At 37.4% G+C, this 26,332-nt stretch overlaps 4 protein-coding genes across 5 annotated transcripts; 2 read left to right on the forward strand and 2 right to left on the reverse strand.

Annotated features, from left to right (window-relative positions):
* Window positions 1-83: 83 nt before the first annotated feature.
* Window positions 84-7,158, reverse strand: LOC147533412 (P-loop containing nucleoside triphosphate hydrolases superfamily protein). The gene is made up of 15 exons (XM_086650646.1): window positions 6,347-7,158; window positions 6,068-6,226; window positions 5,892-5,981; window positions 5,658-5,786; window positions 5,230-5,330; window positions 4,759-4,873; window positions 4,463-4,594; window positions 3,565-3,630; window positions 2,508-2,699; window positions 2,330-2,425; window positions 1,813-1,956; window positions 1,274-1,356; window positions 769-800; window positions 451-656; window positions 84-296 (listed from the first exon to the last, which is right to left on the reverse strand). The coding sequence occupies exons 1-15, from the start codon at window positions 6,527-6,529 to the stop codon at window positions 207-209; spliced, it is 1,818 nt and encodes a 605-aa protein (XP_086506772.1). The 5' UTR covers window positions 6,530-7,158; the 3' UTR covers window positions 84-206.
* A 2,579-nt stretch (window positions 7,159-9,737) lies between these two features.
* Window positions 9,738-12,399, forward strand: LOC147533413 (Tetratricopeptide repeat (TPR)-like superfamily protein). The gene has a single exon (XM_086650644.1). It carries the CDS (start codon window positions 9,807-9,809, stop codon window positions 11,811-11,813), a length of 2,007 nt encoding a protein of 668 aa, XP_086506770.1. The 5' UTR covers window positions 9,738-9,806; the 3' UTR covers window positions 11,814-12,399.
* Window positions 12,400-13,954: 1,555 nt separating this feature from the next.
* LOC147533414 (RING/U-box superfamily protein) lies at window positions 13,955-18,352 on the reverse strand. 2 transcript variants are annotated; one of them, XM_086650642.1, is made up of 3 exons: window positions 17,961-18,352; window positions 14,972-17,014; window positions 13,955-14,701 (listed from the first exon to the last, which is right to left on the reverse strand). In XM_086650642.1, the coding sequence occupies exons 2-3, from the start codon at window positions 16,949-16,951 to the stop codon at window positions 14,183-14,185; spliced, it is 2,499 nt and encodes an 832-aa protein (XP_086506768.1). In that variant the 5' UTR covers window positions 16,952-17,014; window positions 17,961-18,352; the 3' UTR covers window positions 13,955-14,182. The 2 variants fall into 2 exon arrangements, with proteins under 2 accessions (XP_086506768.1, XP_086506769.1); XM_086650643.1 differs by having other exon boundaries at window positions 17,836-18,121.
* Window positions 18,353-20,466: 2,114 nt separating this feature from the next.
* LOC147533415 (GTP-binding protein, HflX) lies at window positions 20,467-24,841 on the forward strand. The gene is made up of 13 exons (XM_086650645.1): window positions 20,467-21,187; window positions 21,499-21,563; window positions 21,663-21,725; window positions 21,845-21,934; window positions 22,040-22,152; window positions 22,617-22,685; window positions 22,879-23,023; window positions 23,123-23,178; window positions 23,271-23,321; window positions 23,435-23,489; window positions 23,589-23,645; window positions 23,743-23,862; window positions 24,001-24,841. The coding sequence occupies exons 1-13, from the start codon at window positions 20,719-20,721 to the stop codon at window positions 24,562-24,564; spliced, it is 1,917 nt and encodes a 638-aa protein (XP_086506771.1). The 5' UTR covers window positions 20,467-20,718; the 3' UTR covers window positions 24,565-24,841.
* Window positions 24,842-26,332: the final 1,491 nt, after the last annotated feature.

Consider the following 26,332-nt stretch of genomic DNA (forward strand, 5'->3'; position numbering starts at 1 on the left):
ATTTTTTGAACTCTCAAAAGGCTACCTTTACTCTTCAATGCTACAAATACACCAAGAAAAGTTAAGGTATAACGCGGCACAAGTGAGATGAATGATATTAAACTAATAGTTTAACCATTTATAGGTACAATAATGTGGATTTAGTTCTCTTAATAACTCAAGGGCCAAAATTTTATAGAAGAATATAAGTTACAACTTCAATTCAATTAAACATCTCTGGCTTTCTTCTTCTTCTTCCTTTCTCCTTCCATGTCTCTGTCTTTCCTCTTTCCACCCTTTTGGAATTTCGTACCTCCCTGAAACCAAGTTCATCAAAACTCCATGAGCATATATAAATGTAATCAATAACTTTGTTACAGGCTACTAAGTAGTATCAAGTTTCAGTTCTTGGGTGGAGAAAGGTGGAGGTATCATTAGAATAAAAGGAGTAGAAAGAAAGAGAGCAGTTACCTCTTTGAGTGTCCCTCTGTTTCTTCTAGCTTTTGGTGGGAAAGTTGATCGACGGTTGGAAGTATTCCCCATAGCAGCTCTAGTAAGTTTTACAATCTTGCTGGCTTCCTGAGTTGTAGGATCTATCAGGTACTCAGGCAATTTATTTTGACGAAGATGGGGTTGAGAGGGTTTCTTGCTCAGTGCTATTCCATGCTCTAGCAAATCTGTCGAAATCGACAGCACAAATGGACAATAAGTATGCATGTAAGCATATGTGGGACGCAAAAGCTAGTTTACAAGAATAAATCACACTATCATATTGTAACAATTCATTACCTTTTTCCCTCGGATTAACCTGAGCTTTCAACCTGGACAAGTGATTAACGTTGTCAGTGAAAGAACGAAAAGCATGAACATCAAAAAAAAAATGTAACGAAAAACAAACATGGGAATAGAGAAAGAGGCCAAAGGTATAAAAGTTAGCTTTATCCTAGACATGAAGATTACATAAAAAAAGTTCAGGACATTTGGTAACTTCTAACCCTGCTAAAAGCTATTGGAGTTTGCGCTAAATCAAAGGTTCCATAACAAGTGGATATCGCAAATGACTTCAGAACAACTTCCAATGGGATTAGATGTCTTAAAATTAGTTGAATTTTTGCAATGTGTACTGGTGGAGGTAATCCACGCCAAGATTCAGCTATGGGTCTCTCACACAAAGCATTGAAGTACTTTATAGTGATGTGATAGCACAGTTTTATTTTATTGAATATGGTTCAAATGCAGCTTAAGAACTGAAAAGTACAGAAAGTAAAAGAATACACCAAGAAATAATACTGACGTCTCAGAGTTGAGCATTTCATTCCTCAGATCCTGAGCCCGTGCTTGCCTTACAGCGACTTTTGTGACACTCTTAGCTACATCCTGCAAAATGGGACAACTTCAGCTTTTAGCAAGAATAGTATGCTCTTAAGCTTCAATAAACCAACTCAGTTTCTATCATGATTAAAATGGTAAATCAACAGACAAGAAGAAAAGTAGACAACAAAGAATGGCGAGCTTATAATATACAAAAAGATACAAGGACGGACGACCAAGTCTCAGACGAAGAAACTTGCAGACATATAGCAATATACTAGAGACTTGTCCCTTGAAGGTTCGGAGATGTTATTAAACAACTCAGATCTGAGTTCAGTTTAGATGCAAGAGTGCCACTATGGGTAAAGTTTGAAATGCTTGAGATTAGGCTAAAAGAAACCTTGTGCGCGTGAAGTCACTAATGCTTAAGAAGGGATTTGCAGCAATGACTGATTCCAGGCAATGTCAGATTAATAATCAGATTCTTCTTCAACGCAAAATTTATGGGAAGGAGATACATACCTCGGCTCTATACCGCAAAGACTCCACAGCATTTTGAGTGAGTAATGGGAAGGGTGCAATGAAGTTTGAGCCCTCCTCGTTCTCATCTTCTTCACCTAATGTGGCCTTGATCTCATTGAAAATTTCCGTCTCATCTGAAGATACCTGACAACAACATAGTGGAGCAAACTTTTCAATCTGTAACATACCTAAGACAACTACCCAAGTAGACATTTCATACTTCCATCTAGGACAAGGAGTCTAGGAGATTCACTAAAGTTTTGGTTTCCAGGGATAATTACGAACCCCAGATTTGAGGCAACCACACGGCTCACATTTATATAGTCCAGTTACATGTTTGTATGAATATATGCTTTGTTAAACTGAAGTAGATTTTCTTTTACGAGACGTAACCATTTGAAAGACAGTTCTCAAGATAACAGTTCTACTGCATTACTCCTACATGCGGCCATGTTTTGAATATATTTTATTGCAAAGGGACTTTTAATTTATCATACAGAAAATGCAGTAGGCTTACAAGAGAAACTGATGCACCGGTGTTATGAGCTCTTCCAGTACGTCCAATTCTATGCACATATCCAGCAGCACTTAGAGGCATGTCAAAATTTATAACCTGCATAATGTTGTGAAGCAGGTTACAGGTAATAATAATGTGACAATTGCATTAGAACGTATTAGGTCATATTTTTACTTACTGTGAACACATTTTTGAAGTCGATTCCTCTTACAACTCCAAACTCTGAATCCAGTTTCGGCTTGCGATGCTTTTTTGATTTTTGTGACTGAACATTATTATTATTATTATTGTTTCCATTTTCTTGCGCTTTATCCTTTATATGGCTGTCGTCTGTAGCTATTAAGTAATCAAACATTCCTGCGTTGAATTTCTGAGCAAAACACCAACATTAATCACAATCATTTAAACTGACCATTATGAAAATTATGAAACTGAACCCTTGAAGACACATGCTCGATGAAAGCTACGAAACTGAACAAAATGCAGTAACTGGGGATACAGTGAACCATAGTCCAATAAGCTATATGGTGCTACTGATATGCTTCAAATTTAAAGGTCATCAAGAAACCAGCCTGTAGCTTTTAGCCTTAAGGCATTCCGCATCTTGAACTCTCTAAGGTGCCATAAAGCCTAGAGTAGCAGTGGGCACTGTAATCCCATTTTATGACAACTGCCATCGTTTGGAACATAAGATTCTCCTCTAAAATAACGTGTTAATGTTTTCAAGCTTGTTTCTCTAAGGAATCCTCGTCAATTCTGATGTCTACTTTGTATGAAGACGGACTGTATACAAGATAAGTGTTTACTAAGTCTTTTGTCTGTACAAAAATAGGTAACAGCTACTGCCACAATTACTTAGGCTTATTAAATGATCACTAAAAAATGTAAGAGAACCAACACCATGGCGTGGAGGTCAGAATCAAACTTTTCACGTAATTAAGATGAAATATGGTCTTTGAAAGCTTGTCCTATTTACTTTATGATCGGGGTTCCTTACACGGGAGTAGGACATGTTATTCATTTACATTCGCCTCCTCCTAACTGATTCACCATGTTGGGAGCAATTTATTATTACATCAACAGACCTCTTCTCAAGAGAATAAGATATTGAGAAAATGTCAAAATTTGGTCAGTTAATACTTCGTTAGTAGACAGGCAATGCAAATTAAATGACAGATGAAATAACTGCCCATTTTCAGAAATAAATACCGGAATTCAACAATCAACCAACATACCTCAAGGATATGCATACGTGAATTGTGTGGTAACTCTGCATTCAAAATAGCCGCTTTGATGCCAAACTGCAGTTAATGAAGTATCTCAATATCAGGAGCAAAATGAAAACAAAGCAATTATTCTTACTTTTTTTAATCAGTTCAATCATGAGTAAACAGAGAAGAATGTAGAGAAGTTATAACATCATAATTTTCAGTGTTATTTGTGAAAAAAAAACTGTCACCTAAAAGTTTGAAATCCAAGTTGCTGCTATAGATTATCTATATAATTAGAAATTAGAACTTCAAGGAAATAAATCCTTCACATTAAGGTCTAAAACCATCATTCTTAGAGTTAGCAGAAATACAACTGTGTCAATCATGTTACTTTAAGGACATTGGCAACCTGTGACAAGTTGAGTCTTGATAGACTAAAAGAGCACCTCATAGATACAGCTATCATTTTGCTACTTAGAGACTTGGAAATCGGAAAGTCACGGCACATAACAGGCACTTCATATCATTACTGACGTAGTGTAAGTAAGATTTTATCTCATAAGATGACACTAGTTGTCAAGCTTGAGTTAACCATTCAATTTTTCTAGTGCAGCATTGCATGACATACCTGTATGTAAGATCATATTTTTCCTTAGGATATAAAAAGTACCATACTACATACTTTCTCTATTTCTCACAAGACATTTTCAAGAAGTAGAAATGAGTATGCTGACATCACAAATATGTGAAAGTGACCATGACTCTGTCGTGCTAATAAAAAAATGAGGCATTAAAAAACCCAATAAGTTGATAAACCATGTAAAACATCTTGGAAAAATACTATGGAAGAAAAAATTGCTAGGACATAGAAAACACAAGAATATAAACTGAAATGTCAAATCTCTAACGGTTGAGGGAGTACCTGTTCAAGGAAGAGCCTCAATCTGAAGGCCATATCGATAGTGTTTACAAATATCAGAACCTTTTTCTGAACAAGTTCCAACTTCAAGAGCGGAAGGATGTAAACTAGCTTATCACGAACATTGCACGAAATCTGGAAACGCAAGATTAGTTATATAAGCTTATGTCTCTGTAATCAAAATCCATATGAATCTTGGCGAACTAGTAAGAACTGACACAACTGTTTTCGGGATATAGTAGCCATCTAGATACAACTCTACAGTTATGGACAAGAAATTACAAGACCGTGGCTCTTACCCAAAATTGTTGAACATTTTTGGGGACAATATCGTCTTTACTATCTCCAACTTCTGATTGGGTCAAAATGACTGGATTGTGCAGCACGAGCTTCTTCAATTTCTCAACATCATCACTGCCACAGTTTAGGAGACCAGAAAGAAAATATTTTTAATACCAATAACCGTTAAAGTGAGTTTGTAATAAGATGTTATGTGTCCATAATCCATATACAAAATTCGAAAGCTGGTAGAAGGTCCAATGTAACCATTGACAATCTACTTATAAGCAGAATAAATAAAGTGGTTTTGGAATACTATGATGAACAAAAAGAATGTGACACAATACATAGGAGCAGCAGTAATAAGTGCTAGATTGGCGAAAAGGGGGAATTAGAGTCGAATTCACAATTAAAGAAGGAACTCCTAATCTGTCAATAGAAAAATTATACATAGTAAACCAAAAGACGAAATGAACCAAACAACAACTTACCTAGAGGTGGCAGACATAAGTAGGCATTGGCAGCTTCGTGGAATATGAGGGGTAAGGACTTTCAAGTCGTCTTCATAACCATAAGACAAAAGAAGGTCTGCCTGAAGAAAAGTATGTCTGGATTAGAAAGTGAATGTTATGTCAAATACACAATATTATTATGCTATGCATTTTACCACTGGTTTCCCAAAAGTTACAATATCAGCCAACCCATATGGACTAAAGCACTAATTAGAGACTGATCACAATAGTAGTTTTTTTAAATGTTATAATAGAACATCCTAACTCCATATGTGTTAAAACTAAGACCCGCTACTGGTGAATAGCATTAAATATACATAAGTATTCACTTTAGTGTTTGAATCAAACCTAAGGTCACATAAACTAATCAAAATACAAACAAAAACATGATGTAATCAACTTTGTACCTCATCAAGCACAAGGATCGAAATAGAATCTCGGATAGAATTTCTATCCAAGACACCTGATGATATGGCAGTTGAAATACAAGCTGGTGTTGAAACCAAGATCTCGGGTGGCCCAGACAATGCTGCACGCTGCGAAAATATTATAGTAAACCAATCATACATATTTACGTCATATATGTACTAATCTGTTGTTGTATAACTTGACATAAATAATGTTTCAGAATGGGAAGCTACCAGATCAGAATTTGCCATGCCACTAGTCAATGAAACAACTTTCATTTGCACTTTACAATACTTAATAAGAGAGTCTACCTCTGAATACACCTGAATCAGATAGATATGATATTAGTGAATTATCAGAAATAACAACAAAGTAAATAGTTATCTACTAGGTGGATAGGTTATCTTGCCTGTTGACATAGTTCTCGAGTAGGAACTAGAATAAAAGCACTTGGGGCAGTTTTCTTAGACAACCCAGAATCAGAAAAGAGCTTCTGAAGAATGGGTAGGAGATAAGCATACGTTTTTCCTGAACCAGTTTTTGCCCTAGCAACAACATCTTTACCTTCCTATAAAGCAAAAAAGTTACAAATTTGGCAGCATTTTACGTTAATTGAATGCACTGAAATACAAAATTAGGGTTGACTGATTTGAAAAACTATATACTTGATGGTGTATGAGAAAAATACCAAAATCAATGGAATGGCTGAGAGTTGAATTGGAGTTGGTTTAGAGATATCCTTCTTTTCTAGGGCACGAACTAAACGGGGTTCTAAACCAAGTTCTTCGAATGTCTTTTCCTCTTCTTCTTCGTCTAATTCTTCTTCTTTTATCTTCTTGTCATCAGCTAAATCCTCTGTAACTGTTGACATTGAAACCTAACTAGAAATTCAAGTCTTTTCAATGGCGGCTTTAGATTGGGATGCAAAGAGATTATAGCTTCAATATCGTACAGATAAGTTCTCCGACGAAAGTGAAGGCCCTTGGCGCTTAAGAGAGAGGAAAAGCGAGAGAGACACTGAAAGAGTAATGGCGGAATTAGGGTTTTGCTAAAACCTTATGTTGACCGTTGGCGCGCGAAAGACACTAAAAGTTTTGAAGGCACTTCCTGGTTTTGTTCTATGATCTAGCCATGACTTAAGTCATTTGACCAAGATAAAAATATTGCAAGAATAATCTAAAACCCAAGTCCCAGGTTCGATTTTCAGAAGAGGTGATCCATGGTTATTGAATTTGGGTTTACTAAATGTATGAATAATGTAATAAGTTTGTTTGTCGGTTTTTAGACCTCTTTCATGTCGTTGGGCTTTTGGCCTCTTTCATGTTGGGTTTTGCCTCTTTCATATTGTTGGGCTTTAGGCCTCAATCATTATTTGTTTAACTTAAGCGGTTATCGTGCTTATCACATCTTCATGATGTTTCAATGTCTTGTAACGACTAACGTAGGTTGTATAAAAAAAAAATTGACTTAATTCGTGAGCTGCTGAATCACATTCCCTAAGGCCAGGTTTGGCGCGCGGGAATGGAATGTCATTCCCGGGAATCACATTCCGGTAATGTGATTCCCGGGAATCAGATTATTTTGGTTTAATGTTTGGTTCAACCAGGAATAGGAATTCCATTCCCGATGGATTCCTAACTTGTTGTTTGGTTTGTATAGGAATAAGTTTGTAAATTTTACGAAAGTCTTGTTATATCCTTTTACTTAAACTACATAAATTATAGGTTAACTTTGTTATATATATTTTAATTAGTATTGTCTATTCAAATTTATAGATATGAAATAGTAACGTAATACACTAATTTAAATTGTTTTTAAAGATTTATCTAAAATAAATAAGGTCTCGATTAAATTTTTTAAACGTTATGAAATCGATTTTTAATGAACAAAGAGCAAGAGAGAAGAAACAAAACTAGAGATATGGAGAGAGAGTTATGTTCGAGCGAGAGAGAGGGTGGGAGAGAGAGAGAGTATGTTCCTATGGTGGTAGTTCAAACCCTAGGTTTTTAATTTTTTTAGTAAAAATATTATGAGAATGACGATTTTAATATTAGTCATTCTAATATTTTATCAAGGATTATTTTGTCTAGAAATATTAAGTCAAATCATTCCCGGGAATGAGAATCACAAATCCACCCCCCTCCCGGGGTTTGCTATTACCCCATTTGGGGGGAATCCCATTCTTCCAGGAATAGGATTCCCCCTGCATTCCCGCGAGCCAAACAGTAGTCATGAATGTGATTCCCAGGAATCACATTTCATTCCCACGCGAATCCCGCGTGCCAAACATGGCCTAAAAGAACGTCCTAGATCTTTCTCAAACTTTCAACTTAAGAGCTACAAAAATTGTTCTTTTTTTAGATTGGATTCCAACAGTCGTTACTTTTGAACGACATTGATACATCATGATTATAACATGCATTTGAATGAGCACTATAACTGCCTAAAGACATCTTGGACCCTAAAGACCAAATAAAGATGCTTGGCGGGTCATCTTACAAAGCCTGAAAGTCCATCTATTCCAGTATCTACTTTATTTGTTGGCTTGAAAGGGGTATGCAACCACTTTAACAAAGGGGGTGGACTACAAAAATTGTTATATGCACGTATTGTTGACATGTTATAGTTACATATATCCCAATGGGAAGAGGGGTTTGACATGTTATAGTTACATATATCTCAATGGGTAGACGGTTTGACATGTTTGGAATCAAGAAGTTCCAAGTGAAGGACTACTTATGGATATCTTATGTATCTTAGAGGCCCATCATCCAGACTAAGAATATGCACACACTGCAAGTGGAATGAATGAGAATGCAAGTTTTTTTTTTTTGTTGAGAAATGAGAATGCAAGTATAACACTACAAAATTGTATACCAATGAAGTTTATTTGGCGTGAGCAGTGTAGAATTAAATTTTGAATGTTTATATTTCATTTCCTTAGTAGTAAATTTAAGGAAACTTTAATTTTACATTTCAGATCTCACACTATATACATTACATTCGAAGAAAGAAATCCAACGGAATATAAAGTAATATCTGATCTCACACTATATACATTACATTTACAATAGAATAAAGAGGCCCTTTCGTGGTGAGCTCTATTGTGAGTACCCAACCCTCGCCCCTCGGGCACTAGTGTAAGTAACATCTACTTAATTGATCAATATATAAAGGCCAGCGCTTTGGGGAAAGCTAAATAGTTTCAGGGGTGTAAAATTTTAAAGGGAATATGCAAAATTTTGAAAAGTTTCCGGGGAAATATATTTTATGGGGAATATGGTTCAAAATAAAAAAAACCCTCCACTTCACCTCTCTCTCTTCTCCGATTAAGTCGCCGGCCGGAAAATTTTCCAGCTGGCGACCTAATCGGAGAAGAGAGTGAGGTGGAGGGTTTTTTATTTTTATTTTTATTTCCCTCTAACAACTTACAAAATAAAATTGTCAAACAAAATTGACCAATTTTTGACTAAGTCTTCAAACCCCGGAAACTATTTTGCTTTCCCCAAAGCGCTGGCATATATAAAAATCTTATTAGTTCTTACATCTACTTTGTAACCCAATAGTTGTTCGTCCCTCATAAATCAAAGTGTTAACTCATAAGGTCGATTTATATAGACTATTGGTTAATTTTTCGAATTACTCAGATTAATTTATATGTATGAATAAAGTAAATATCGCCCTAATGAAAGGCATTGAGATTGTGCTTCATAACTTAGAACATTAATCTAAATTCTCGTATTGTTCTCGTAGTCTTGATAGGTTTGTTCCACCGTCATTTACTTCAAAACTTGATCTTTTATCTTCCATCGAAACAGTGCATCTAAATCATCCATCATTAATTTTCTCAAATTCAAGACCTCCAACAATCTTGATTGTTTCGTCTTTAGTTGGTTCGGTTCACACTACTTGCACTCTGATTCCAATCTGGCTCACGTTTAGTAGTCTGGCGGGCTCGGGTACGGCTCGAGTAAGTTTGTCGTCTTACGGATACCCACGAGCACTATGGATCCGTCTAACGACCGATCCGGCCCACGGCTTTTTCCCACCCTTAGTCCCCCCAAGCCCCAACCGAGAAACGGATTCCCGTGAGATTTGAAGTCTGGCTTCAGAAATTCAAAAACAGCAGAAGCTTGGACTTGGGAAAAATGCAGAGTGTGTCTTCCTCAAAAATTAGGCTCTTATGGAAATCCAAACTCCCATCTCTTGTCATCATTGACAGAGAAAACTTCAATTGCTTCAATCCAGGTCGACAATCTTTCAGTCAATCATCAAATCCCCAATTTTGTTACTCTCCTCCTCCTGGAATCTCAAGGCAAGAAAAATCAATCCTTGTTAGAAAGTTTTCAACTTTTTCAGTCGATGAAAATCATGGGTCAAGATTTATATTTCTCGAAAACAAAGAACATTTGAACAATTCGAAGCAAAACTCTGATGGGTATTCTGCAGATGTCGAAAAGGTTTATAGAATTTTGAGAAAATTCCATTCTAGGGTTGCGAAATTGGAACTAGCTTTGCAAGAATCAGGTATTGTTTTGAGCTCTTGTTTAGTTGAAAGAGTTTTGAATCGTTGTGGTGATGCAGGAAACTTAGCTTACAGATTCTTTTCATGGGCATCAAAGCAACCTGGTTATAATCCAAGTTATGAAGTTTACAAATCTATGATTAGGGTTTTGAGCAAAATGAGGCAATTTGGTGCAGTCTGGGCTTTAATTGATGAAATGAGGAGAGAGAATCCTCAGTTTCTTACAGCTGATGCTTTTGTTGTTTTAATGAGAAGATTTGCTTCTGCTAGAATGGTTCAGAAAGCAATTCAAGTGTTAGATGAAATGCCGAAATACGGCTGCGAACCCGATGAATCTGTTTTTGGATGTTTATTAGATGCTCTCTGCAAAAATGGTAATGTGAAAGAAGCTGCTTCATTGTTTGAAGACATGAGAATCAGATTCAAACCCAGTATTAAACATTTTACCTCTTTGTTATATGGTTGGTGTAAAGAAGGTAAACTAATGGAGGCGAAATTCGTTCTTGTTCAAATGAGGGAAGCTGGTTTTGAACCAGATATTGTAGTCTATAACAATCTTCTTAGTGGGTATGCCATGGCAGGTAAAATGCAAGACGCGTTCGATCTTTTGAAAGAGATGAAGAAGAAAGAATGTGATCCAAATGCAACTTCTTACACAATTTTGATTCAAGCTCTTTGTTCTAGAGAAAGAATGGAAGAAGCAATGGTGGTTTTTGTTGATATGAAGAATAGTGGGTGTATTGCTGATGTTGTTACTTATACTACTTTGATAAGTGGATTCTGTAAGTGGGGGAAGATAGCGAAAAGTTATGAACTTTTAGATAGTATGATCAAACAAGGTTGTAGTCCAAATCAGATGACTTATTTACATATTTTGTTGGCTCATGAGAAGAAAGAACAGTTGGAAGAGTGTTTGGAGTTGGTAAAGAAGATGAAGAAACACGGGGTAGTTCCCGATCTTAGTATCTATAATACAGTAATTCGAACGGCGTGTAAGCTTGGGGAGACTGATGAAGCTGTTCGATCTTGGAACGAAATGGAAATGAATCGTCTAAGTCCGGGTGTTGATAGTTTTACTATAATGATTCATGGGTTTCTTGGGCAAGGTTTTCTAATTGAAGCTTGTGAGTATTTTAAAGAGATGGTTGGAAGAGGACTTTTCTCAGTTCCTCATTATGGAACTCTAAAAGAGCTTCTTAATTCTTTGATGAGAGCAGAAAAGATAGAAATGGCAAAAGATATCTGGAGTTGTATAATGAATAAAGGGTGTGATCTTAATGTATTTGCATGGACTATTTGGATTCATGCATTATTTTCGAATGGGCATGTTAAGGAAGCTTGTTCTTATTGTTTGGATATGATGGATGCTGGTATTATGCCACAGCCAGATACTTTTGCTAAGCTTATGAGAGGTTTGAGGAAACTGTATAATAGACAGATAGCTATGGAGATTACAGAGAAGGTTAGAAAGATGGCTGCAGATAGAAATATGACTTTTAAGATGTATAAGAGACGAGGCGAAAGAGACTTGAAGGAAAAGATTAAGTCTAAAATAGATGGAAGGAAGAGAAGGTCTAGGAAACGTCAATGGGGTTCGCGTCAAGGTCGAACTCAAGCTGATGTTTTGTAATTCAAATAAAAATAAGATAAAATTTTGATCTATTGTTTCGTTATCAGACGGTTTTGGATGAAGCAGCAACGCCTCTCTATGTCGCCATGAACTACATCATTCGATCCGCAACATGATAAGAATTCTGCAACATATATGGTTCCAACTTCTCAGTTCTAAATGTGTGTGATTTTGTACTCTGTATTTTTGAATGAGTAGTAATTTAGTTGCTTAGTGGGGGTGGGAATCCATTGGAGACCATGAAGGCTCGAGTTCACCAAACCCTACACCTCCAACCTAGCCGGCTGATTTCTCTAGGGGAATCCCAGTTTTCGTTAATAGTTTCTATTGGATAACACTGAGTAGATATTCAAGAATTCTTTGTTTGATGATTTCCTTTTCTTGTTACAACTAATGTTTTAATATATGCTGTTACAATTTAAGGAGGTTTTGCTCTCACAAAGCAAGGTGGCGCCTCGTCCTTCTTGATTCGTAAAAAGTGTAAACTATTTTTCTGTTAGAAAAACGACATCATTATGTAAATTGTAACACAGTTTTTCTATCTTATTACCATGATATAAAGTCTCGAATGTTTTATAAACAAAAATGCTAATACTTTTATGTTGTTCAACAACTCAAAAATAACAGGTGACTTCAGATGTACAGCTTCTTTATTCTTGGATTCAAATTCATATTCCTTGAGGCGTCATGTAACGACCATCACCAACTTATTTTTTGAAAGATAGTTTGCCTTCATGGGTTTTATCGAAGTACCTTTACCGACCGCGATGTAAAAATTCAAGGCAATGTCTTCATCGGTTTTTTAAAAGTACCTTTTCCGACTGCGATGTAAAAATCCAATGCAATGTTGGCATTTTTATCCAAGAGGTTCAACCCAGGGTCATGAGGAAATTTGGGAGATGGCATTACCTGATCGGAATTTGTCTATAATAGCACGACCAGGCGGTCCATGAGGAAGGCACCATTTCAGATCGTCTACACCTCCATGTCGTAACATGGACTAGACTTTATTCCCCTTCCATTAGTTTCGGACTATGATGATAAAGCAGACTCCTTTTCTATTAAAATTCAAGACATATTGACGTGGATGATCACTCCAAGACTAGATTCACCTGGAGGGGGCATATGACGAAGACCATCTAAGGGTTCATCGAACTCGATGCTTCTAAGCCAGCCAGCGGTTATTCCTTAAGCAGAACATTAGGGTATTCAGGCTGGTTTGATCAGACCTAACTTCAGAATGTAATGCTCATTCCCCGACTAACTAGCCGGGCCAATGGGGTATCGGCCCCTTGGGGTCGAGCGACGATCAGGGCGTCTGAATCAGGAAAAAAGACAAACAACAATAATCTACATCAATATATGATATCATATCCAAATTACAAAGTTAAGACTTGAGCATGCATTTGAGATTCGCCATCACCAAATACAAATGCAGCAAATACATACTAGAAAGGTTACAGAGAGATTTCAAAAATTATAGGATCTAGAGGAACGCAAAAGAGAAGACGAAGATGGTAGGGCACAAGGTTGGAGAAGATAAAACAAGGTTGAAGAAGAGAAGGTTAGAGAAGAGTCGAGAGATCGGAGGACTTTTGGTTTCAGCATTGCCAGTCCAGAGAGATCAGATAACTTTTGGTTTCAGCGCTGCCAGTCCAAAGGTCCACAATTGTGGGGGCTAATGGGTCACGGGCTGGACAAAGATAGACCAGTCACTTGGTCAGGGTCCTCGTCATGTCCCAAACTAACCATCTGATTGGGTGAGTATACCCGTGTTAGATAGCGGGTAAAAATGAACCCTCGCGGGGCTTTTCCCCGAGCCTAGTGAGTTCCCTGAGCCTAGTGTAACATGTGGGTTCGTAATTCTTACCTATGAATTTAGAGGGGATTGCTTACCCATTTATGTACTGTAGACTGAGAAAATCTCCATAAGATTTCAATCTCACTGCTTAAAATGACATGTTGGTTCTTGATTCTGAGACTGGTGGTGCAGCTTCCAAATCAAACCTAAGGCTAACCTAGTGCAACATATCATCACTTCATTGTCAATAATTTCACCACACAATGACAAAATAAACATATAAAAGGATGCTTCTTGTCAACCCTCTTCTTTGTAAAATTTGAAATTTTCACACATCACATTCAACAGATTAATCAATTTATTCAAGGGAACTACTTCATTGTTTTACTATCCTCCAAGGTTCTTATGCAAATACTAAAAATATTCATTCCCCAACCATTATTTCATTGTTTCGACTCTCTTCAAAAGAGAGGTTTACAAACACATGAGTATATCCTAAAAGAAGTCTTGAAGAATTGCTATTAAACTAAGAAGGTAGGAAGAAGAACAGAGCAAGGGATGAAACAAACTAAGAGGAGCGGAAACGAGCAACGAGACGCTTCTGGATAGGGGTCCTGCAAGAAGGACAGTCCTTCATCCCCTGCTCCTGATGGAGTTTGTTGCATTTTGTGCATACAACCTGATGAGCACAAGGGAGGAAAACCACAACCCTCTCCTCGGACAAGCACATCACACACTCCCTTTCCCGTTTCATACCTACTTTTCCCTGATCAATATCGAGACCTGCCATCATTCCCGAGATACTAGCCACCTCGTTGTTTCCCTTTCCACCAGACACATTTTTACCATCAGCACCTTGTCTTAACGCAGCTATAGTTGAAGACTCGTTCTTTAACTTCAACTGAGCAATCTCGTTCTCCAGCGTCCGCATTTTCTCTTTAGATCGCTCCAAATCTTGTTCTGCTTTAAGTCGAATCATGTCTTCCTTTGACTTTGATGCAGCCTCCAGCTGTAGTCTTTCTTCTCTAATAGCATTAGCCTGGGCAAGTAGTGTTTCCTTCATCTTCTCTTCTGCTTTCCTCCTTGCCTACAATATTTCCCGCTATTGATGAGAACCCACGACGTGATATACTGATATAATGTAACATTTATAGATCTTTAAAAAGAACTGCAATTAAGAAACAAACTAACATAGCTAGCCAGAGCCAGGGGTGAAATCTATTTTACCATGGTGGGGAAGAGGGCTAAAGTTAGTAGATCAACTCCTGTTGCATCATGATGATTCCTCCCGCCATTGATTACCATAGTTTTGTAGTGACATTGAAAAATAATTTAAAAAGAAAAGAAAGAACATTACCTCCAATTGATCGAGGTATTGTTTAGCTTGATCTACTTCCTGCTGCAGCTGACTTCGCTTGCGCCTTTGACTCACAAGCTCCTCCTGAGTCACCATTTTCTGCCTCTCCGAGTTCCGGACCAGCTCCTGAGTTTTCTTTTCCTTTTCAGATGCTTCAACACAAGCTGCAGCTGACTCCGCGGCCCGTACTTTAGCAGCGTCCAACTTCCTTCGCAACTCCGTGTTCTCACTTTCAAGCCTTTGAACAGACATATTGGCCCTCTCAACCTGACTAGCAGCCTTACCCAATGCGTGATTCATTTCAGCAATCTTCTTCATGGTGTTCTGTTCCATTGCTTGTCTTTCTTTTTTTAGACGCTCTGCTTCTTCTTTTTCTTGCCTGAGAGCCTTGAGTTCAGCTCTGTCCTCCCCCAACCTGCGTGCAACCTGCATTACCTTTTGATTGCCCCACTCTGTGTACCTCTCGATATCATTCTCCAGTTCCTGCTTCCGCAAGAGCATCTTTGCTATCACCTCATCTTTCTTGTCATCAGGCACCAACTGGTTAATTTTGTCGTATGGAACCCGATACATGTTGTCTTTGGTAGACTCTGAACTAGAACTAGGGGGCTTTGAAGCAGTGTTGTTCTTTGGTGGTAAAGAGAGAGAAAGATCAGTGTTGGCCACTGGTAGTGGAGATGGAACACCGGAAGGTTTTGGATTAGAAGACAAATGTGCAGATATGTCATGGATTTCCCTTGTTTGAGACATTACTACCTTAGTTATCTTTGTGGAACCATTCTTTAAATCCACTGCAACAGAAGTCGAGCCAGAGATAGAATTATGTTTCTTATCGTAGATCAAACTCCCCAAGGAGTTATTCTTACTTGTTCTCATAGAACCTTTAGGCCCTTTAGTCCTATGGTTCTTATCCAAATGAATGGATTTCTGTCTTAAGATATGGTCTCTTTTAGAAGTACCTAAATGGCCCTTTTTGCCACTCACTGATACTGATTCGACGTGTGGGGCAGAAGACTGAGAACTAGTTCGGAGCTGACCACCATCGATAGTTGATTTTCCCTTAGAGTCAAATGTTGGAATTGGATTTGCTTTCTCAGGGGGTAATCCTTCAAGAACATTGTCTGCACATGGTAAATTAGGTGTATCTGCACTTTTTGAGATATCAGCCTGTGATGCATGGGAAGAAGGTAACATTGGAGTTTGTTTCTCTGGGTTTAGGAGTTGAGATGAAGTAGGACCTGGGTTTGCATTATCTTCAACTGCACAAGCAAGGGATACATCCAAATCAGATACCAATAGACACCACATAGCATCACCGGTACTGAAAAATGGCTTCACTTGTTTAATCACGCAAATCATCTCAGCCAATGTATACTGTTCCAGCTGTTCCAGATTTTCAAAGAAACTATCTTTTGGACCATTAATTTCTACTCCACTCCTCAGAAAGGTTAGTGTAGTGTCCACAATATTTGTTATCGTGTCTTTAGACCCATAGCAAAGGCCATACCTCAGAACAGCTGTTGTAGCATCTTCCTCGCTGTAGCCAATTGCAGCGAGCTTCTTAATCGCACTCTTGAATGTCGTGTCTAAACTGTTCAACAAAAGTTCTTCAAGCTGGTCCTCTGTCAGATCACTCCAAGTCGCATGTCGTGAATCCTCTAATTGAAGTTCCTCTTTCTGCTTACTAGACACAACGACTGCTGATGGCCCAGACTCTTGTCTCAAAGTATCGTTGTGATCTAGTTTATGACTACAAAAATAACAAAGACCATGGTCTTCATGTGAAGAGCTGTGTCCAAATTTCTCAGCAGATAACTCAATAGGCGGGCCTTCACTTTGAGACGAAGGGATAAGCTTAATTGGATCAGCAGTAGGTGTTTCCATTCGAAATTTTCTCTTATTCCTACTTCCTTTTTGTTGGGCTGATCCTGTAGAAGACGTATGACTATCACCACCAGAATTACCAGCCCCAGATGCCATAGTTGCCGGATTCCACTAAGCTGACACTTACTTCCAATAAATCCTCAATGCAGAAAATGATGCCTGGGTTTTAAAAATAACCACCAATATTAAAAGGGGGAAATAGGAAAAACTTGTCAAAAGCACAAGAAACATAACATCATTTACTTAATACTGATGAAGTCGAAAACCATTGGAACCTTTGTAATCAACGTTCAAGAGAAATGACGAAATAAATAGAGATAAATCATATTTTTTGTCACAAAATATATCCAAAGTTCGCTATCCGGCATCAAAATCATCATTATTTTTCCCTAAAAGTGCCAAGTACAAGTACATAACTCCTCAGCAGTTCCGCCCTGAGAACATATTGAGCTAATACCACATTTAGGATACTAGTACATGAAATCTAATTCACAATAAGTTTACAAGCTCATTCGGATCATGTATATAATTTTCATGAAATCATGCAAAAAACAGGAAAATTGATTTAATCTCAACAAGTAAAATTCACAAGCAAAAGAATTAAACTTCCAGCTCACTTCACAAATAAAAATCAAACTTTTAAAAGAACACGTCATTCATTTGGAGAAAAAAATCCAGAAACCCTCACTGATACCATAAGAAGCTTAATACTAATTCATCCAACAATCAAAACATGATCAACCCTAATATCAAATCGTAGAAATAAACAAGAAAACCTAAACGTTCAAACTACATGATATCTATTGTTTTAAACAGAAAACAAAGAACATCTTTCTCAGGACATCAATTCAACAATTTCCCAAAAAAAAACCAAAATTAGTCTAGGTTTACTTAGATATTCACCAAAAGGAACGAAAATAAACTATGATTGAAATGAAAATTGAAACTGAGTGAGGAATAGAATCGGATAGAGAAAATACCCAGCAAACTTTTCTATCTGATTCTCTTTCTCAATAGCCAATTATACGAACAAATAGATATTGAAAGTAATGAAATGAAAAAATGGTACATGAACAGATCTAGAGAGAGAGAGAGAGAGTAAAACCTAGAGAGAGATAGAGGTACTCTCAATGGCGATATCCCTCGAATTCGACTACGATTTTCCAACGTCAATAGTTTAAAGAGAAGATGAAAATTTCCCCTCAAAAATGTCTCCAACTTTTATAGTGCTGAAGGAGAGAGTGGGTGAATTGATTTTTAGACTTCAGACATACTAACCTCTGAATATCATCTTTAGTCCTCAATCCTAAAGATTTCATATTTTAGACAACCTCAGGAGTAAGGATTATATTATGCAATCCTAGGGATTACATTAAAGATTTTGATTAGGGAGAGCCAATTGGTACATTAAAGGAGAAGTTATAAGAAGAGTCCATTATAGTGGGGATTTTTGCCATACTTAACAAGGAGATTAATACACACTCACTGGAATTGTTCAACCACCGAAAAAAAAGTAGGGGTGGGAATTATGCGGACGGGTACCCGAGCCCAACGAGGATCATGGACAGGCATGAGTTAAAACCTGCCAAGTTTTGGTAGACGAGCATGGGTTAAAATCTCTACCCGCACACCACCCATGTCCGCACCTACTTAGCGTCACGCAGTGATACCCAACCAAATTACGTCAACTTTTTAGGTTGATGAAAAACAACAGTCTATGTTGCTAGACCTAGTTGAGCTAGTAAACAATACGTTTAAGGGCAATCACACACAACCAATGCATTGCTTTGCAATGATCCAAGAGAATTCCTAGTGGGTTAGTGAAATAGTGCTTGCTTTGAGGAGGCAATGAGCGGGATAAGTTTATATTATCACAATCCCTTGAGAATTTTTCCTTATTTTTCAATGTCAGGTTAAATCTCAAAAGAAACAACACAAATAACTTCTAGTTTTAGTCTGACATTGTCTCTTTAAAATTAGAAAGGGTGTTTGGAAACTTTATAAATGAAGAGGAAGGAATTAACTTTTCTAAGTCATGGGCTACCCGCTACCCGTCTGCCAATACCCGAATTACCCGAGCTTCGTAATGGTATTGAGCGGGTAATGGGTAAGGCAAATTTCAAAATTGCCCCCCTCCCCCCGATTAACCCGCTCACCCTAATAGCCATTGAAGTTTGGAATCCGATCCAGTTGATCTGATGCTTCAAGTGCCCGTGAACGGGCCATACATGCCCGATTATCACCCCTACTATCTAGTGTTCTATACAAACAAGTGCAAAAATATAAATTAACAAACCGAGGACATGGGAAAGTAAATTAAAGATAAGTTTTTGTAAGGTCTCCTCACCGTACGTCTTATTTCTTTCTACTTTTAACTAAAGTGTGTTTGATATCTCTTATTTCTACGGAAAGAGATTCCCTAGAAATAGGTGTCTCCGGTATTTGATAGAAAACACATTTTTTTTTGTGGTTTTATTTTCACTAGAGGATCTATTTTTATGAAATAGTTCATTTTTAATGTTTTGCTCCCCAAGTTGCTATCTGGTTTAGGGGAATCCTCAAACCAAAAATCGGTTTAGTTTCGGTGTTTCTAATAGACTAAATCAATTGTTTCGGCAAAGGTTATCCTTCGTCGAAACATATAAAGAGATATGGAGAAAGAGAGAGAAAAAAAAGGAAAAAATGAGCTAGAAATGGTGACGGTAGACAGAGGTAAGGTTGAAAATGAAGATTAAGGGACAAAAAACATAGAAATTGGACTTTGGACTCAAGATAAGGTCGTTCCCTAGGTCAAATCTAATTGACCAAAGTCTTTTTTCCCCAAAGAATATTTTGATGCCCCAAAACTGCGACCATTTAGATACTTAAAAACCTATCTTTGTCTCCATACATGTTCAAGACATTCTTACATATCAATATTAGCAAAGTGAGTCTACCGCCACTTGTTGCAATGGTTGAACATCTACCTGCATACTTGAGGTCCCAAGTTCGATTTCTGTGGATGCTGGAATCCACAATTTATTGAACTTAGGTAAAAATAAGGCAGATGTAGCAATCAACGGACTCTCATACCCCATAAGATGTCTTAAGAGTTTTTATATGGCCCTTATAACTCAAGCTGTATCAATGCCTTATAATGACAAAATAACTCTCGAGTCCTTATCAAACAAAAATATTAACAAAATGCATTTTTACATGTTTAGCTGCAAACGACTTTTTTTTACGGTTATGTTGATAAAATAACACTTTTACCCTTAGTTGGTAAAATGGCATTCTACCTTTTATACTACCAAATGACATCATCCACCCGTGCTACAATGTAGAGAATGAACAATTATAGTAAATAACCGTAAAACCTAATTGTATTGTGATTCAAGTTTCGATGTTTTGTGAAAATATTAAGTTTGTTACATTTAAAATATGAGTTGCTTAACCTTTACCTACTTTGTTATATTTTCTTGTCGCACTATCAATATTCACAAAAAATTGAATTTATGTAAATTTCTTATTTCAAACGTGTCATGAAAAATAGAGACACCAGTCTAGTCGGCTCTGATATCTTATGGGGCCAGTTGTTCAATGATAACCAACGTTTTCCATGTAGAGGTGATGCTCTAGTACACCTTTTGGCCAGGAGTTACTTTCTCTATCTATATCGTAACATGCCAGCCACGTACTCCTGCCGGGATTTGACAAGATTGTGGCAGGGCAGAGAAACATTTCTCTTCCATGTTGGACTGTGAGCGGTTGATCCACGGGTCGGTTAGGGTCAACACCCAAATATCGGATACTTATGGAATACCACTTCTTTTAGTTTTCTAGTTGAAGAATCATCAGCTCGATTAAACCCAACAATTCTTCAAATGTTCAGAGCCATTTCTCTGTTACGATCTCCACTTAGGGCTTTACCTTCTTCTCAAACCCTCACATCACTTTCTCTCTCTTCACTCTGTTCTTCAAACCCTAATCTTCTCACTTCATCCAAAACAACACATTTCAATCCTTCACCATTGATTTTCTCATCTCCAATACCTCCATCAATCTCCATTGTTTCTTCTCCTTTCTCTACGCGACAGAAAAATGAAGAAGAATACGATGATAATTATGTATACAGTGAAGAACCACGTAGCCCTCCTAAGCTTTTCGTCGTTCAACCTCGTCTTCGACCTGATCATGCTTTGAATGTTAAACTATCTGAAGCTTTGAACCTTGCTCATTCACTGGAAGAGGAGAGGGATGGAGATATCTTCGGCGGTGAATTTGGTGGAAGAGATTTGCCCCCTCATCTTATTGTTCAAAATCCGTCTGCTAGAGCGAAGAGAACTCGCTCAGGTTGATATCTCATCAAAGCTTCGATTTTTTATTTGATTTCTATGCATTTATGGTTATTGTGAAAAGAAATTTGGGCAATTTGAAGTGAAATCTAAAGTGGGTAGCTGATAATTGCAAAAATTAAACACTCTTTCAAGTGTTAAAAGAATTTGGGGAATTTAAGTAATTGCCATCATCTTTCTGAAAGACTTTATGTTCTTCAAATATGTACTAAATTTATGGATAGAAGTTATTCTGATCATCAATTATAAAATTTTGATTTGGGTATTAGAGTTATAAATTAATGTGTCAAACTTGGGTTTTTGTGGTAGATACATACTTTGGACCTGGAACTGTTGATACTGTGAAATGCCATCTTAATGAAGTGGAATCAAAGGCAAGGAACACCCAATGCTACTTTTGATTTTTTACCGATTAGATATTCATGGGTGGTGTTGTAATGAGTAATTTTAACTATAACTTTATAGTTTAACAGGATGGTTTAGATGCAGTTTTTGTAAATGCAGTTCTTACGGCGATTCAGCAGAGAAACTTAGAGGTAAGTGCTGTTTGTTTTCTAATATACGAAAACTGTTTTCTAGATTGCTTTAGTTAACGTCTTTTAGAATAAAAACTAATGATTCTGTTTTATCGCTATTCACCAACTATAAACTGCAGCGTGCTTGGGGGATGCCTGTTTTGGATCGTGTGGGCCTTATAATAGAGATTTTTAATGCTCATGCCCAAACAAAAGAAGCGAAGTTACAGGTGCAGTTACTTTTTTCTCTTGAAATTCCTATTGGTTTGGTTCTTTTTCGGATTAATTCCTGTTGTTGGAATGGCCTACTGACCGCGGACTTTTCATTTTAATAGTCTGAATTAGCAGCTCTGATGTACAAGAAAACTAGGCTCGTTCGTGTACGTGGAATTGGTGGTAAGCTTACTTTTGGAGCAAGTGGAGAAGCTGAAGTTGTTAGTGCCCGAGGGTGAGTGTGAATCACGAAATTTAAGCTATATTAGTTGTGCTATATGTGGTGGGAGATTTTAAATATGTGATGCTCTTAAGGTTGTTTTTTTTGTACTGTGATGCTCTTAAAGTTAAGCTATTTAACATGCAAAATAATATGAGCTATTTAATAACTTAACCAAAACTAGTTTAAAGGAAAAGAAAAGAAACAGAGACAAAAATCAACACGAATTACTCCTTCCAACTTCGTTCAATTTCAGGTTTATTTCAGATTTTACTTCTGTATGCATTTACGAAGTTTTGATTTACTATCCCAGCTAAAGAATGACTTCTTATTATGCGAAGGATTCTCTGCTGATAAGTATTCTAATTTAATGCACCGCGACTTTAGTTGCTTCAGGATGAGTTCATGTTGTTAGTTATTAATTTCTTTGAATTTACAAAAACGATTACTGATGTGAAACTGCGAATTTTATCAATCAGGAGAGGAAGCGGGGGTCGTGGGTTTATTAGCGGTGCTGGAGAAACTGAACTCCAGCTTCAGCGGCGCAGGTTTGTTCTATGATCTGCTCGAGTAGTTTATCTAGAAAGATCTATTTTTTTTCCTCTCAATTCCTTTCTACTTTTACTGTTAACTGACACGTATCGTATCAATGACTGGAGCTAGTATTCCTTTACTGTTTTTCTGCCCTGAGACCTGCACCTATGAACTTACTTCATTCTTTCGTTTTGACTAACTTATCAGAATTTTAGAACGAAGAAGTCGTTTATTAACTGAAATTGAAGAGGTTCGTCGAACTCGGGCTCTGCAACGTGCTTCCCGCAAGAGGCGTGGGGGTTCAGATGGTCAAGGTCTTGCCACTGTTGCCATTGTTGGCTACACAAATGCTGTACGTGGAGCTAAATCGAGTGCCAAGCGCTTTCATTTCTATATTTATATTTTCTAGTCATATTCAAATTATCTTTTTCAATATGTTGTATTATGCCAGGGGAAGTCTACTTTAGTTAGTGCACTTTCAGAAACTGACCTATACAGCGATGATAGGTATTTTTCTCACATATAGCATTCATTTTGCAGTCTGTTTATTTGTTAATCATTCTAACTTGTTGCTTGTTACGCTCTCCGGATATTCTTAGACTATTTGCAACAGTTGATCCTCGATTAAGGAACGTAATTCTCCCATCAGGGTAATAATACCTTCAAACATTCTATGACTGTGACCTTCAGATATTTAAACTTTTCACAGAGATTTCTCGATGTCTTTACCTTGTGATAATCAATCATCTGACTGAATGAACAGGAAGAAGGTGCTTCTTAGTGATACAGTTGGATTTATCTCGGACTTACCTGTGCAGGTAGGATGAAATAAAATTTAATACATATTGTACCTACTCATATGTAAAGTTAGTGACAATGCATTTTTGGACTGATTCTCGGTTTTCTGTAATTCGAAGTTAGTTGAAGCATTTCATGCAACTCTAGAAGAAGTAGTTGAAGCAGATCTTCTTGTGGTATGAAAAACCTCATATTTGGTTTCTTGTTACTCAAACGAGACATCGCGTACTTTTACTTGCGTAATACTGAATCCCTTTATTTAATTTGTTGAAGCACGTGATCGACTCAAGCGCCCTCAGTGTTGAGGATCAACGATCAAGTGTACTACAAGTGCTACAACAAATTGGAGTTCCAGAGGATAAGCTTCAGAATATGATTGAAGTTTGGAATAAGGTACTATTCTAAACTGCTTCTTTGATATGCATTCTTCTTGGTTATATGAACCATAAGTCCTTTCATCTCATGTACTTAGATCCTCGTGGTGTAAATTGTTTTTGTGAAATAATAATCTTGCATCCTTGTCGTCTTCAGGTAGACCTTCTGAGAGAGAAAACTGGAAGTGACGAGTTCATAGATGAAGGCGAAGATGATGATGTGGAAGAAGAAGACGAGGAAGACGTTGATGCTGAAGAAGGTGAGGAAGATGTTGATGCTGAAGAAGATGAGGAAGATGTTGATGCTGAAGAAGAAGGCGAGGAAGATGAGCTGTCATCAGAAGAGACTGTTCACAAGGATCCCATATCATCTGAGCTTTTAGCTGGAGAGAATCCAGAGTGTGTGAATGACCAAGAAAGTGAATATTCAGAGGGGTGGGAGATGGAAGATGACCAACAAGATAGTTGGGTGGATGTAAAAGGTAAACAAGGCATGTCAACAGAGAACTTGAAGGTAAATGATCAACAACTTCCCTTTCAACCTGAAAACGTCCAGCGGTTGGAAACTTCTGCTGTCATGGGAATCGGCTTACAAGAGTTACTACATGCCATCGACGAGAAATTACATTCACAAAAGGTAGTCGAAAGAAGCAGCATTGATTGCTTTGACCGTAAATGGAGACCCCCTCGAGTTGTTGATGATGATGCAGTTGTTCAATAGTAGCAAAAGATATAAGTTGATGGTCAGGCATGACTGACCAAAACCTTGAAACCCTAAACCACGACAGGAACATTCTTCAGGTTTCATCTCTTTTCTATATTCTGTTTCAGGAGCACAAGTACTATAGGCGTATTGTCTAATTTAAGTGAGCTTAGCAAGTTTTTTGTAGGTAGGAAACGAATAAGCCAAATCATAATGTTTACTGGGTGCTCCAAAATGTAATGTACTGGTATTTAATCTCCTCCTTTGAGTTTATAGCGCAATCTGGCTTTCGCAATTTGATGCATTGGCTCTCTTAAGGAGTAGGTTTGGAAATCCTCTCAGGTACTTCTCTGAAACAGATTCATGAATGTGCTTAAGAGGACATAGGAACCTTAGGGCTTTTATGATGTGTTTATATTAAAAAATCACAAGGTTAATCTCGCTCGACTCAAAATAGAAACTGGTTTAAAAATGTATTCTACGTCTTTTAATATGCTAATCCACACTAATACCTTTTAACTTAACGCATTTAATCCACAAAATTGGGGACTTTGATTGGTTTTAGTGTTTGTTTTTCCAAAATAATCTTTGTCGTGAGAAAAATGGCCAAATCTTATTTTTCTAATCTTCATATTGTTCTCCTCTAAACACTATCAACAAATAGAATAAGTAGTAGCTGTCCTCTCTCTTTGGCATCTAAAAATCGTCCACGTCTCGAATTACATCTACAACGAGTATGATTCTTCTCATCATCTTCATTGATCTAAATACGAAGAGTTGAATTTTTGTTGTTTTCTTCATCTAAAAGGAGTCTGATTTTGATTTGAATTGATTTCACATTTTTGTCTTATGATCGAGAAGATCAAAATCTTTTTAGGGTTTTCTTTCACTTTCTGGAAATTACGGGTGTTTGATAATGCATTATTCTCTGTCATAATGTTTTAAGTATACGCTATATCATTTTCGATGGTCTTAGGATCCAATTATTTTCAGAGCCGTCTTTTTAACCACTTCGTACTGCATTAAGAAGACTTCGACTTTTCATTTGATAGAGTTGATGAATCCAGTTTTTACAATCATAAAATTTGAGAGTAAAATTTTTTATCCATCCTTTCATTTGGTCCCTCCCCCAACCCTCCACCTGATGTGACAACATATCACTGAAGTATATACTCTCACATTCTCTATTCAGTTCTCCACGCTCAAGTAATATGTTGCCACATCAAGCGGAGGGCTGGGTAGAGACCAAATGAAAGAATGAATAGAATTTTTATTTTTCTTACCATAAATGGTAAGTTTATTGTGGAATCTCCAATACCCCTAGATTTAGTCCCCAATTAAATACAAGGTTATTTCTCAAATAGCTCCCAACTTTATGACTTGTTTCCTGCCTAGCCTTCTACTTTATCAAAAATATCCAGATGATTCCCTTTTTCAGTTACCGTTATAACTCCGTTAACTAGTCGTCACCTCTCTCTCTTCCATCTCATCACCTCTCCGCCACCTCATCGTCACCGGCCGGCCAATTTTCCAGCAAGCTACTTCGGTCTGTTCCACGAACAGATATGTCGAAGGTCTGTTCGTGGAACAGGCCTACTCTGGCGAAGGGTTTCCCTCCGCCAGAGTATTAGAGAGAGAGAAGAGAGAGATTTTTTTTTTAAATGCTTGGAGGTCGCCGGCCGGAGAATTGGTCAGTCGGCGACCTTCGTCGGTAAAGACGATGAGGTGGCGAAAAGATGAGGGCAGAGAGAGGTGATGAGATGGAGGAGAGAGAGGTGATGACTAG

The sequence above is a fragment of the Eschscholzia californica genome, unplaced genomic scaffold (genome assembly GCF_041429995.1).
Source record: "Eschscholzia californica isolate CP2 unplaced genomic scaffold, dmEscCali1.0.p SCAF_6, whole genome shotgun sequence".
NCBI lineage: Eukaryota > Viridiplantae > Streptophyta > Magnoliopsida > Ranunculales > Papaveraceae > Eschscholzia > Eschscholzia californica.

Bases quoted from the DNA above. Each gene is read 5' to 3' on its own strand.
- LOC147533412 (XM_086650646.1), bottom strand. From the start codon at position 6,529: ATGTCAACAGTTACAGAGGATTTAGCTGATGACAAGAAGATAAAAGAA. The intron at 5,982-6,067 runs GCAAGATAACCT...TATCTGATTCAG, and splicing joins CTCGAGAACTATGTCAACAG to GTGTATTCAGAGGTAGACTC. The intron at 2,700-3,564 runs GTATGTTGGTTG...TGTTTTGCTCAG, and splicing joins CACGTATGCATATCCTTGAG to AAATTCAACGCAGGAATGTT.
- LOC147533413 (XM_086650644.1), top strand. From the start codon at position 9,807: ATGCAGAGTGTGTCTTCCTCAAAAATTAGGCTCTTATGGAAATCCAAA.
- LOC147533414 (XM_086650642.1), bottom strand. From the start codon at position 16,951: ATGGCATCTGGGGCTGGTAATTCTGGTGGTGATAGTCATACGTCTTCT. The intron at 14,702-14,971 runs GTAATGTTCTTT...GAAATATTGTAG, and splicing joins AATACCTCGATCAATTGGAG to GCAAGGAGGAAAGCAGAAGA.
- LOC147533415 (XM_086650645.1), top strand. From the start codon at position 20,719: ATGTTCAGAGCCATTTCTCTGTTACGATCTCCACTTAGGGCTTTACCT. The intron at 21,564-21,662 runs GCAAGGAACACC...ATAGTTTAACAG, and splicing joins TTAATGAAGTGGAATCAAAG to GATGGTTTAGATGCAGTTTT. The intron at 21,935-22,039 runs GTGCAGTTACTT...TCATTTTAATAG, and splicing joins CAAAAGAAGCGAAGTTACAG to TCTGAATTAGCAGCTCTGAT.